General features: G+C 42.1%; 2 protein-coding genes across 2 annotated transcripts in view; both read left to right on the top strand.

Moving 5' to 3' along the window:
* The window catches only part of apoba (apolipoprotein Ba), a 36,372-nt gene extending 35,512 nt beyond the window's left edge, over positions 1-860 (top strand). Inside the window, exon 29 of the mRNA XM_075447960.1 lies at positions 1-860. This exon is cut by the window's left edge and continues 325 nt beyond it. Coding sequence (XP_075304075.1) covers positions 1-860 — 860 coding nt within the window.
* Positions 861-4,776: 3,916 nt separating this feature from the next.
* Positions 4,777-11,244, top strand: ldah (lipid droplet associated hydrolase). Its single transcript, XM_075448466.1, has 7 exons — positions 4,777-4,922; positions 5,107-5,309; positions 6,066-6,200; positions 7,122-7,291; positions 8,257-8,497; positions 10,553-10,635; positions 10,723-11,244. The coding sequence occupies exons 2-7, from the start codon at positions 5,171-5,173 to the stop codon at positions 10,909-10,911; spliced, it is 957 nt and encodes a 318-aa protein (XP_075304581.1). The 5' UTR covers positions 4,777-4,922; positions 5,107-5,170; the 3' UTR covers positions 10,912-11,244.
* Positions 11,245-13,117: the final 1,873 nt, after the last annotated feature.

Raw genomic sequence — 13,117 nt, 5'->3', positions numbered from 1 at the left:
ACCTCTACAGGAAGGCTTCCGATCACCTGTTGGCCTTGGACGTGCAGGACGGTATCGATGGGCTGATCCGCCAGGCGAGGCGGGCCGTGAGGCGCGGCGGGGAGAGGATCTCGGTGCTGCTGGATGCAGCCACACAGATCTTCAGTGCCAGAAGGTTCGCGGTTCCTGGATCCGACGGGGAGCTCTCCGTGGTGGAAATCCTCCAGAAGGCTCGTCAGCTCGTCTTCAGAGCCACCGACAGGGCGGTCCAACGGTTCGTCGAACTCCTGGAGAGCATTTCCGTCTACATCAGGAGCGCCGAGTTCGCCGTGCCCGGAACCGACGTGGTTGTCAACGGAGACGAAGTCATGGATGAGCTGTTGTCTCGCGTGGACTCTGCGTACGATAATCTGAAGTTTTCCGTGAGCCGAGGGGTCGATTGGCTTCACGAGACGGTCGGCAATGCTCTCCGGTTCGTTGCTGAAAAAGCCGAAAGTTTCCTCGTCCTCCTGAAAGATGAAAACTCAGAAATGGCTTCGAGGGTCGACGCGGTTTACGCAGAAGTCCTTCGGTCTTCGAATGAGCTCACGGGGGAAGCAAAGAGACGCACGGCTGAGTACAAAGACCTGGTCAAACTGATGATTCACGAGCTCTACACCGCTGCCGACGCGGAGCGAGTGAACAGCGGCGCCAGAGAGCTCATCGGCGTGCTGCAGTCGAATCTCTCCGAAGCTCTGAGCGACGGCGTGGACCGGATGAAGCAGGCGTCTCAGAGCACGGCGCCGTATCTCAGGGTGACCAACGACAAGGTGGACATTGAAATTCCTTTACCCTTCCTGTGGAAATCCTTCGGCGAGTGGCCGACTCAGTTCAGGCACTGAAGCACGAGATGATGCGTTAAAAACGGTTTAAAGGTGTTTTAATTTAAATAAAATGGACTCGTGTTTGCTGATATTTACAGTTCAGTCTCTCACATGTATGTTACAGTTTGTCGGTGTTTAATTAAAGAACAGCGAAGACAAATATCTGTATTCTCATTATTTCCGTCTTACATCAGGAGAACAGGAAGCTTCAGAGTAGTGATGGGAAGTTCGGCTCTTTTCCGAGAGCCGGCTCTTTTGACTCCCGAACGGCTCTTTATTTAGGATCTTTTGTAGCCTATATTTTACCTTAACTTTGCAAAAAAAAAAATCATGGTTCATGTGTTTATGTGCTTTCAGTGTTTTTATGAGAGACCTTATAATTGCCTAATTCTTTGCATTTATTCTGTGACAAAACCACTTTTACATTTGTTTATTTCAATTAAACTTTTTTTATTGCACAAATTAACAATAAACTTCAAACAAATCCACAGAACAGAACCAAACTCAAGCTAACATTAATAATGTCCTCAATTAAACTCTTTTATTGGACAAATGAACCAAAAAATTTCAAACAAATCCACAGAACAGAACCAAAACCAGAACCAAACTCCTTAATTCAGAGGTCTTCAACAGGGGGTCCGCGACCCCCAGGGGGTCCGTGGAGGTACTGCAGGGGGGTCGCGAAATCTTTGGTTGATTAGCCTCGATTTTTTTTTTTTAAAACAGTTTTTTCTCACAAATTGTGTGCAAACGTGTGCCATCCACAGATGGTTTGAGGATTCATTGTCCCATCTACATGCATGTTTAAAGTTAAAATCTGTGGATTATTTGAATAGCTCAGTGTTGTATGCAAGATGTTTGTTTATAAATGGCAGTGGCACGGCCACCTTGTACCTTGCACATGTTTAAAATAAAAACATGAATATATTAACCTGTGTATTATTTGAATAGCTTAGTATTGAATGTACAATAACAGAGTAGCTATGTTTATACACGGCACTAGGCCCCGTTAAATATAAAACACAATTGTATGCCATATAAATAGTAGGGGGGTCCCTGCTCCAACTCTCCATAAGTTTGGGGGTCCCTGGCCTGAAAAACGTTGAAGACCCCTGCCTTAATTCTCACGTGAATACCGCGTGCTGGTCGTCATGCTGGCCAATCATAACAAAGCTCTGTAACCAGAGCTGGGACTGAGCACTGAAAGTGAAACCTAAGCAGCCAATGGAAAAAAACTGGGAGCCGGCTCTCAGAGCCGATGCTTGTGCGCATGACCCATCACTAACAGGAAGTAGCGAGCAGAGAGAGGGGGAAAACATGCAGCAAAGGGCCGTCCGGTGCGGGACTCGAACCGGAACTGTAGCCTCTGTACATGGGGCGGCTGCTCAACCCACTACGCCACCGAGCACCCCCACTTTTCAGTATTATGGATCATCCCGATTAAGAGCAGTTTGTTCCGTGAACATTAAAGGTGACGTATGATAGAAAAGTCCCATTTTTTTCCAGGAAGTAACAGAAGAAGGCAGCAACAACGGAGAAAAACCACGCACAAACGGTACACAGTTTGGCCATTTCATACTCCAAACTGGCCCAAATTAAGCTAAAACACATACAAATGAGACGCTCATAATTGATCCCACCCAACATCTGTTTGGTAATTATTAGGGATGTCCCGATCAGGTTTTTTTTGCCCCCGAGTCCGAGTCATTTGGTTTTGAGTCCCGATCCGATACTTCTACAGAACATTAAAAAAATGAAGAACAACGAAGAAACAGATCCAGGATGTCCCTGATTTTTTTTAAATTTTCTTAACTTATTTTATCATTTAACACTTATAAACAGAGCACTTCTGTGAGGGAGCTTCAACAAAAGTAATCAAGTAATAAACAGATTCTTCACATTGTAGTTTAGTGCAACAATGTCTAATATAAAAACCTGAAATACCTGCAGGCATGTCAACAAATAAGCAAATAAAAGTGCCACAGTGTTCTAAAGTAAGGCCAGTAATGTGCTTTAACTGCACTCCTGATTCTTAATCTCCTCCTCTGGCTTCACAGAAGGAAATGTACGTTTTTCTGGATGGAAACCAACATCTCTACCTTGTCAGGTTTGAGCCTGTTCCTGTTCTCATCAGGGATGTTAGCCATGTCCTCGCCACCTCTTTAAATCCCAAAGTTTGCATATCTCACAGTTTAAAATGCCTCCACGCCGCGGACATTCGGCCCCCAGCTTCCAGCTGCTGCCGTGTTCTGCTTCGCTTTACGGCAGCAAAGTGACGTCACGCCACATGTTTCTGTGTCGAGTTCAGACCAGAGACATGAAAATCCGGGGAGTTATGATTATTGTAGTTGGGGATAAACACCTTCCTCAGTGGAAATAAATGCAATGTGGAGGCATTGGAGACCCATCCAAGATGGCGGCCGCGCTTCAACGTAATTTTTTCTGTTCTTCTGAGCATATATTTGGGTTTTGTTGCACTTCATCCTCACAAAGACTTTTGATAATCCGATAAACATGAGGATTTTTTTAAGTGTGTAAATCTACAAACGTGGTAAGAGATATAGATGACCCATGTGATCACTCTGTGATGGACAGTCTCCACCGATGATGAGGTTGGGCTTGCACATGCTCAGAAGCTCTGAAGCGTCCGTCCAAGGCTTTGACCAGGAAGTGACAGAAGAAAGCAGCAACAACGGAGAATAAGTTTGGCCATTTCATACTCCAAACTGGACTAAATTAAACTACAACACATACAAATGAGACGCTGTTCTCATTATTCATCCCACCCAACGTCTGTTGGGTAATAATAACTGTAAAACACAAACAAAATATCCTGCAAACAGGAGGATGAAGTTCCCCCTCAGCAGTGAAATGAAACTCAGATACTTAAAGTGTTTTATTATCAAATCAAATCAAATCAAATTTATTTGTATAGCACATTTCATGTACAAACAATTCAAAGTGCTTTACATAAAATAAAAGCATTGCAGCAGGGAGTGGAAGAAGCATTAAAAATACATAAAATAATATAAAGAGAAACAAATAAAATCATTTAAATGAATTTAAAAACAAGCAACAGTCAAGATTATTCAGGGAAATGAACAGATTTATGTTTAAAACAAAGAAATTTGGCAGCTTGAGCTGTTTTAGAATTTTACTTGCGATTATTTCCCAAAAGTGAATCAGTCTGTAAACTTTTTTTTAATGAAAAAGTCATTAAATAAGATGAAGAAGAACAATTTAAAGCAGTAAAGACATTTAAACATTAAAACAATTCAAATATGCCTCAAAAAGGTTCAAATTCTTGTCATTTTTTGTCCTTAGTTTCAGCTCCTTTTCTGACTGCTTGAATTTTTTAAGTACTTAACTAATAAAAAACATAATTCTTCATCAGTCAGGGTCCAACTTTCTTGTTCAGCAGCTCACAGATCAGCATTTTATTCTGTTTCCACCATAAATCTGAATAATTTTTTACGGTTGGTTTTTCAAAGCCAGGATCTTCAGTCAAATGTTCTTTTTAATTATTATTTTAATTATTTCAAAGAAACCAAAAAAAAAAAAAGCAGCAGAATAAACATTATTCCAGGTTCTACCGTCACCTTTCTGTGGAGTAAATAACTACACCAATGAACGGGAGGGGGCAGTATTGTAACCGTGAGCCGGATCGTAGCCGCGTTTCACACGAAGAAGAAATGTATCATCTCGCTGCATTCCTTGTTCCTCGGAAATAAAATTTTAGACACACTTATTACGATATCCAAGAGTTAAATGCACTAACATTTTTGCGTCTCGTTTTTTGAGGAGGATGCGCTGACAAATCTTACCCGAGTTCCCCAGAATAATGTCCAAACAAAACAACAAATTACATTCTGGTTGCGTTTTCTTTGACGGTGCCTATGAGAACACATAAATCCCAGTTTTCCCAGTTGTTCTTGAACGCATCAGCTACTAGCAGGATCCAGGAGCTCCTCCAGAGTCTGACAGAAGACCAATAAGACCAATAAGACCAATAAGACCAGGATAAATCAGGATATATCAGGATAAATCAGGATATTCTGATTTTTACAGCGTTTTTCAGAGGTAAACTGATCCCAGCGGCTGTAACTGAACCCGGTGACTCGGTCCTGTTTGTTACCTGTTGACCTGTTGTGTGTATAAAGTTGTGTTGAACGCAAAGATTCATTAAGCAATGTTTTATTGACTTTTGTCGCATTGGCCTGAATGTGAGTGAGATGTAACAGCGCGTTGTTTCTCGCTCTTTCAGGGAAGAAGACGGGCCTGGATGTTTCTGAGGGCGGAGTGAAGCCACCTTCGGACCCGCTGATAAGATGAACCACCCGGTGAACGACCGGAGGGACGACCCGCATACCGAGTTCACCTTCTGCTGCGGAGCCGCCACAGAGCTGCTGAAGTTCGGCTCCTGCCAGCTGAGACCCGCCCACAGGGTGCTGTTCCTCATCATCCCAGGTAGCCCAACACTACGGGGGGCTGGGGGGGACACTGCCCCCCTGAGAAATGCCCTGTCCATCCAAAGAAAACTGGCCAGAAAAAAGGCCACGATTTATTATCTCTGTTTGTGTCTTGTATTGATAGAATAAATGCAGGTGGTGATTTAAAAAAAAAAAAGCATATATCTGCAAAGTTTATAGCTTTATTTATTTAAAAAAAGGCGATTTTCACATTTTCGGATGTTTTTGTTGTATATAATGATCTGAAATGTAGACTTAATGAAGGTAATAAAAAGCTGGAGTTGGCTGGATGTCTCGCCCCAAGTATCTACTTAAATTTAAACCCTCAATGGAGAATGTGGAGCATGTTAATTAAAATAATAAATAAAAATTGACGGTCATGAGTTATGCTAGTGTGACCATATTTTCATTACCGAATTGAATTATTATTATTATTACTATTATTACTATTATTATTGTTGTCGTTGTTACTATTATTATTACTATTATTGTTGTTATTATTGTTACTATTATTATTATTGTTGTTATTATTATTGTTGTTATTATTATTACTATTATTATTGTTGTTATTATTATTATTATTATGCTTGAAGTTGTAGTAGTGGTTTTCCACCGTTTTTTTTTTTTTTTTTCAGGTATTGTTTTCTGCCCCCCCCAGATGAGCTAACAGCCCCCCCACACATGCCATTCTGCTCACACCTCTGGGTTCAGACCACCCTCACACCTGCTGATCTGCTGCTGTTCCCCCCCCCAGGTAACCCAGGTGTGGTGGGCTTCTACAGAACCTTCATGCAGAACATCCACAGTTCTCTGGGTCACCGGCACCCTGTGTGGGCCATCAGCCACGCCGGCCACTGTGCACCCCCGGGCTGCATGGACATGGTGGAAGGTACGGGTTCTGCACCACATCTGAACAGAAACAGGGACCAAAGGTTTTATAGGAACATTATTTTATTTATTTATTATTTTTTTTAAAACACGACAAAAACAAACACACACACACATTTGGCTCACATACACATCCAAGTTTAAATTCAGATTTAAATTTATACAGGCGAGATATTCAGGAGTCATCCCATATGAATAAGATAAGCACGCAAAATAAACCAGGTGTACACTGCCTGATGCATGATACATTCACACGATCAAAGAAAGGTACACAGAAACAAAAACACATCAATTAAATGGTGTAATTTACGAGGCAGAGCATTCTCAGCTATGATACAAAGAGATATTCAAACCAATACATGACAAAAAGGGTTCCCATGTTTTACAGAAAGCATCATCTTTGCTGTAATTTACACGTCAGATAGTCCAAAGCAACATATTCCAGTATCACCCTGTGCCACTGAGCCTTAGATGGGACTTTATCTATTGTCCAATTCAAAAGAATACACTTTCCAGCACAGAAAGCAAGCATTTGGGGAAGCTTTCTTTTAAATTTGTCAGTAATGGACAAAGTAGCAGATATGAGGGGTCATTTTTTCTATTAGTGGACAGAATCTTATTCATTTCTTGCTCAATGACCCACCAAAACTGCTGTACTTTTCCACAGTGCCACAAACAATGTGTAAGACGACCGGTTTCTGTTTTACACTTGAGTTAGGGTTGAACTCATGACCATGAGAGGGAGATATGTGGGCCCTATGCAGGAGCTGTAGTTGCATGGTTCTCACTCCATTGCATGCATGTTTTGGTGTTCTTCCACACATCGTTCCAGCCTTCGTCTGTTATCTTAACATTGAGTTATTTTTCCCATAAGCTTTTCAGGAAATAAGTGTTGTTAGATGAGGGTTCTGGTGTCCCACAGACGGCTCGGCAGCAGCAGAAGAAGACGTGTTCGGGCTGAACGGGCAGATCGAACACAAGCTGGCCTTCCTCAGGAAACACGTTCCCATAGAAACCAGCTTGGTGCTGGTGGGCCACTCCATCGGCTGCTACATCATCCTGCAGATGATAAAGAGGAACCCCGAACTCAAGGTTTCTGCTGTCAAACATTTGGGGGGAAACCAGTTTAAAACGTCCAGGGACACCCTGAAGGTCTCACGGAAGGCGTCTTCCATAGATATGTATAGAATGGCTAGATGTCTCGTCCGCGTTGCTGGGCAACGGAGTCGAACGTCCGCAGATGGCCGCCATCTTACCACAGGCAGCTCTCTCGTTTGTGTTTGTGTTGATGGTGAAACATTCAAACAATCAAGACATAACTTGCTTAATTCTCAAACGTTTAGGTTATTATAAACATCAAAGTAGTAAGCTAATTATCACACTACAGATGAAGTCCATATTTATTTTTTTAAATAAAAACTTAAATATTTCACGTTTATTTGCCCCATGACTCAACTTTATTTACCCCTTGGGATGACTCCCTCAGGGAAATTCAAGTCCCCAGTAGCTCCAAACACACACATAGGATCTCTATAAATCTAAAATACAGTATAATATAGAAGAATTAATATAATATAGAATTAATATAGAATAATCTAAAACAAAGTGTAAAAAAGAATATAGGCTATACAAGATATACAAAGTAAAGAGAGTTAAATAAAATAAGTTATAGCACTATGGTTGAGTTATTGCCCATATTGCACTACACTTGTGTTAATTACACATTGTATGCACATAGTCTGACCATAAATAGATCAGATATTGCACAGTAGTGACGTGAATTATTGCACAGATGACCGAATAAATAAAATATCGCACAGGGTCTTTTAGTATGTAAAATAGCGTAAAATCGTGGAGATTTCTGCGAGATAAGAGTAATAGCGTCAGAGCAGATCACTTACCGTAACTATGGTTACCTCAGGTTTGACTGTCTCCCGGACATCTCACCCTGTGGTAAGATGGCCGACTTGTGCGGACGTTCTAAACTCAGACGTAACACATCTAGCCATTCTATACATATCTATGGCGTCTTCCTTGTCTTCCTTGTTTCCGTGCAGGTCCTGAAGGCCGTCATGCTGTTTCCCACCATCGAGTGGATGGCTCAGACTCCCCAGGGGAAGGTCATGACCCCCGTGCTGTGCCAGATGCGCTACCTGGCCTACCTGCCCGTCTTCCTGCTCTCCCTGCTGCCGGACAGCCTCAGAGCGGGCCTCATCACGCTGGTGTTCCGGGGCGTTCCCTCGCTGGACCGCTGCATCATCCGACCCTCGGTGGAGCTGCTCAGTGGAGACTGCGGAGGTCGGTGTTCCTCTTGTGCTTCATTCTCTGTGGAAAATTCACCGAATCGACTGTTTTTAGGCCCAAGTGGTGCAGCTTTACACATTAAATGTCGTTACAAACAGAAAGAGAGAAAAAGTTAGGGAAGAGAAGCCAAACGCTGAGTTCAGAGCAGCGTTCCCCATGTTTCCCTGCTCCAGCACGCATGCTTTAAAGGGATAGTTCGCCTCTTTTGACATGAAGCTGTATGACATCCCATATCAGCAACATCATTTATGAACATCTTCTTACCCCCTGCTGCGTCCTGTGAGCAGAGTTCCAGCCTCGTTTTGGTGTTGATGAAGGTAGTCCGGCTAGTTGGCTGGGGTTTAAAAAATAAAGCGTCTTGCTTCTCTAAACAATATGCGTTAAGGTTCGGAAAGGTTAAGCTGTGGCTTTTCCTAAACCTAACAAAAATGCTGAAGAGCCTCAACATAACCAAGAGGTTTAATTGGCTAAAGCTAACCCAGAATTGTAAGTGACTAAATCTAACCAGGACATTGTCTCTCCTAAACCTAACAGAAGGATTTAAGTGCCTAAACATAACTGAGAGGTTTAACTGTCAGAGCCTGACCACGGATTGTAAGTGAATAAACCTAACCAGGGCTTTGTGTTATTTAAACACAACATAACGGCTTAAATGCCTTAACGTAACCAACAGGTTTAACTGCGTAAATCTGAGAAATATTTTGTGCCGGTTGAACATAATCAGGAGGTTTAACCGCCTACTATTGTGTTGCCCAAACCTAACCGAGTGAAAAGAAGTCTGAATCTTTATGTTTACGTCTGCTGTTTGTGTCGCATTTGCATCACAAAATGGTTCTCCAGGAAAAAGTCAGACCTCACAATCTCTTGGCCCTATTTTCTCTCCCTTCGTATCACTGCCTGCTGCCGCCTGCTGACAGCCGCGCCTGTTACGCTGTTTGCTGCTCGGTCTGCACAGCACATGAAAGGAAAGGAAAGGAAAGGAAACAAAACAAAAGGAAGGGAAAGAAAGAAAAGAAACAAAGGAAAGGAAAGGAAAGGAAACAAAAGGAAGGAAAGAAAAGAAAGGAAAGGAAACAAAAGAAAAGGAAAGGGAAGAAAAGAAAGGAAGGGAAGAAAAGAAAAGAAAGGAACGGAAAGAAAGGAAAGGAAACAAAAGGAAGGGAAGGAAAGGAAAGAAACAAAGGAAAGGAAAGGAAAGGAAACAAAAGGAAGGGAAGGAAAGAAAGAAAAGAAAAGGAAAGGAAACAAAAGGAAGGAAAGAAAGAAAAGGAAAGGAAAGGAAACAAAAGGAAGGGAAGGAAAGAAAAGAAACAAAGGAAAGGAAAGGAAACAAAAGAAAAGGAAAGGGAAGAAAAGAAAGGAAGGGAAGAAAAGAAAAGAAAGGAACGGAAAGAAAGGAAAGGAAACAAAAGGAAGGGAAGGAAAGGAAAGAAACAAAGGAAAGGAAACAAAAGGAAGGAAAGAAAGAAAAGGAAAGGAAAGGAAACAAAAGGAAGGGAAGGAAAGAAAAGAAAGGAAAGGAAACAAAAGAAAAGGAAAGGAAAGAAAGGAAAGGAAACAAAAGGAAGGGAAGAAAAGAAAAGAAAAGAAAGGAAAGGAAAGAAAGGAAAGGAAACAAAAGGAAGGGAAGAAAAGAAAAGAAACAAAAGAAAGGAAAGGAAACAAAAGGAAGGGAAGGAAAGAAAAGAAAGGAAAGGAAACAAAAGAAAAGGAAAGGAAAGGAAGGGAAGAAAAGAAAGGAAAGAAAGGAAACAAAAGGAAGGAAAGAAAGGAAAGGAAACAAAAGAAAAGGAAGGAAAGAAAAGAAAAGGAAACAAAAGGAAGGGAAACGAAAGGAAAGGATATTTAAATATTATAATTAATATTTAATATATAGAAATATTTAATGCATAGAAAACACATCAGATGTTGAAAGTGAGACATTTTACCGTTCAGTATCGGCTCATCTTCAACTTGTTCCTTCAGATATTTGCGGCATCAAAGCGTCGATGCAACAAGATTTAAGTCGTAAATAATCGTTTAAAGTTTAAAAGTGTCGTTTTCCTGCAGCTAACTCCATGTACCTGGGGGGTCAGGAAATGAAGATGGTTTTGGAAAGAGACAACGTGACGATAAAGAAGAACCTCGACAAGGTAAGCCTGAGACAGATTTATAGGTTCCTGGTTTAGCTGTGGCAGGTTTTTAAATATAAAGTATTTAACAGCTCTTTGTGTTTCCAGCTGATATTTTACTACGGAGCCACAGACCACTGGTGCCCGGTGAAGTTTTTCCACGACATCAAGCGGGACTTCCCACACGGAGACTTCAGACTGTGTGAGAAAGGTTTCCGTCACGCCTTCGTCCTGGACGCGGGGCGGGAAGTCGCCAAAATGGTGGTGGAGTGGATCCGCGGAGCTCTGAGGACATGAGTTTCCTATCTGCCTCACAAACCCGAACACATCAGCACTGAAAGGTCAAACCTGTTCAAACCAGTTTAACTGGAAAAAACTGGTTTTGGTGTGGAAAAAAAATAATAGATGAGAAATTTAATATGTATTTTATTTATATAATGACGTAAACTAATTTATAATCAGCATAAAACTAGACGGAAGTCTGTTCTGAACTGGTTTAAAGTTGAAACGCATGACATATGACACTGAGTCTGATGGTGTGAGAAACTAAGTGAACCCCTGATCCAGCAGCTGGTAGCAGCAGTGAGTGAGAAACTAAGTGAACCCCTGATCCAGCAGCAGGTAGCTGCAGTGAGAAACTAAGTGAACCCTTGATCCAGCAGCTGGTAGCAGCAGTGAGTGAGAAACTAAGTGAACCCCTGATCCAGCAGCAGGTAGCTGCAGTGAGTGAGAAACTAAGTGAACCCTTGATCCAGCAGCTGGTAGCAGCAGTGAGTGAGAAACTAAGTGAACCCCTGATCCAGCAGCTGGTAGCAGCAGTGAGTGAGAAACTAAGTGAACCCCTGATCCAGCAGCTGGTAGCAGCAGTGAGTGAGAAACTAAGTGAACCCCTGATCCTGCAGCTGGTAGCAACAGTGAGTGAGAAACTAAGTGAACCCCTGATCCTGCAGCTGGTAGCAACAGTGAGTGAGAAACTAAGTGAACCCCTGATCCTGCAGCTGGTAGCAACAGTGAGTGAGAAACTAAGTGAACCCCTGATCCTGCAGCTGGTAGCAACAGTGAGTGAGAAACTAAGTGAACCTCTGATCCTGCAGCTGGTAGCAGCAGTGAGTGAGAAACTAAGTGAACCCCTGATCCTGCAGCTGGTAGCAGCAGTGAGTGAGAAACTAAGTGAACCCCTGATCCTGCAGCTGGTAGCAACAGTGAGTGAGAAACTAAGTGAACCCCTGATCCTGCAGCTGGTAGCAGCAGTGAGTGAGAAACTAAGTGAACCCCTGATCCTGCAGCTGGTAGCAGCAGTGAGTGAGAAACTAAGTGAACCCCTGATCCTGCAGCCGGTAGCAGCAGTGAGTGAGAAACTAAGTGAACCCCTGATCCTGCAGCCGGTAGCAGCAGTGAGTGAGAAACTAAGTGAACCCCTGATCCTGCAGCCGGTAGCAGCAGTGAGTGAGAAACTAAGTGAACCCCTGATCCTGCAGCCGGTAGCAGCAGTGAGTGAGAAACTAAGTGAACCCCTGATCCTGCAGCCGGTAGCAGCAGTGAGTGAGAAACTAAGTGAACCCCTGATCCTGCAGCCGGTAGCAGCAGTGAGTGAGAAACTAAGTGAACCCCTGATCCTGCAGCTGGTAGCAACAGTGAGTGAGAAACTAAGTGAACCCCTGATCCTGCAGCCGGTAGCAGCAGTGAGTGAGAAACTAAGTGAACCCCAGTTTACAGTTTATGGTATGTGTCACCACTTTGAACCAGTTAAGAATTGAAAGATTTACTTTTTGTTTCATGTATCATATGAAGCACAAATCAAAGAGTTTTATCCAGAATTATCTTCCAAAGATAAAGAGGAAAACTATCTAAGGCACAACTGCAGCACTTTCCTTGATGGCCTGAGTAAAATCGTTCCAGCTGTTAAAGACAAACTTCTGTATTTAAGTCTAAACAGCATTAAGCATTAGTTTTTAACTAATTTTCATCTTTCATTCCTTTTTGTTTTTAGTTTTTTCATTCAGCCGCTGTTGAAACATCAGAACACAGTTCAGCATCTTTAGCTCGACTTGTTGGACATATTTAGACAAGCAAACTTAAAAAAAAACATTTTAGTATAAAAATATAAAGTAATAAAAACATCAGTATATTTAACATTCTTTTGGCAGAAATCTCTCTACGTCTTTGCAACATTCCTCAACCTTAAAGACGTTTTTGTTTGTTTTACGTCAGAACTTCCAGATTTAAATCCAAGAATCAGTGAGAATTAAATTTGCTTCCATAATCCACCATTTCTTCTTCTTTTTGTCGATCGCTGAGCTGTTCATGGATGAGTGAAAGTTTCCCCCGCTCTGATCCTCAGGTGGTACCAGCTTGTTCTTTGGTCTGAAACTGCTGTAAAACAACTGTGTCTTTCATTTATTTAGATCCTTTTGGGGGTTTTCTCGACATTCCTAACGTACAGATCTAATTTATTGGATTCAGTTTGAAATGAAGTTGTCTTGTAGTCGACCATAAAATCTTT

Source organism: Odontesthes bonariensis, chromosome 17 (genome assembly GCF_027942865.1).
Source record: "Odontesthes bonariensis isolate fOdoBon6 chromosome 17, fOdoBon6.hap1, whole genome shotgun sequence".
In the NCBI taxonomy this organism is placed as follows: domain Eukaryota; kingdom Metazoa; phylum Chordata; class Actinopteri; order Atheriniformes; family Atherinopsidae; genus Odontesthes; species Odontesthes bonariensis.
The sequence above is the reverse complement of the archived record's forward strand: the minus strand, read 5'-3'. Positions and strand labels throughout refer to the sequence as shown.

Bases quoted from the DNA above. Each gene is read 5' to 3' on its own strand.
- ldah (XM_075448466.1), top strand. From the start codon at position 5,171: ATGAACCACCCGGTGAACGACCGGAGGGACGACCCGCATACCGAGTTC. The intron at 6,201-7,121 runs GTACGGGTTCTG...GGTGTCCCACAG, and splicing joins CTGCATGGACATGGTGGAAG to ACGGCTCGGCAGCAGCAGAA. The intron at 10,636-10,722 runs GTAAGCCTGAGA...TTGTGTTTCCAG, and splicing joins TAAAGAAGAACCTCGACAAG to CTGATATTTTACTACGGAGC.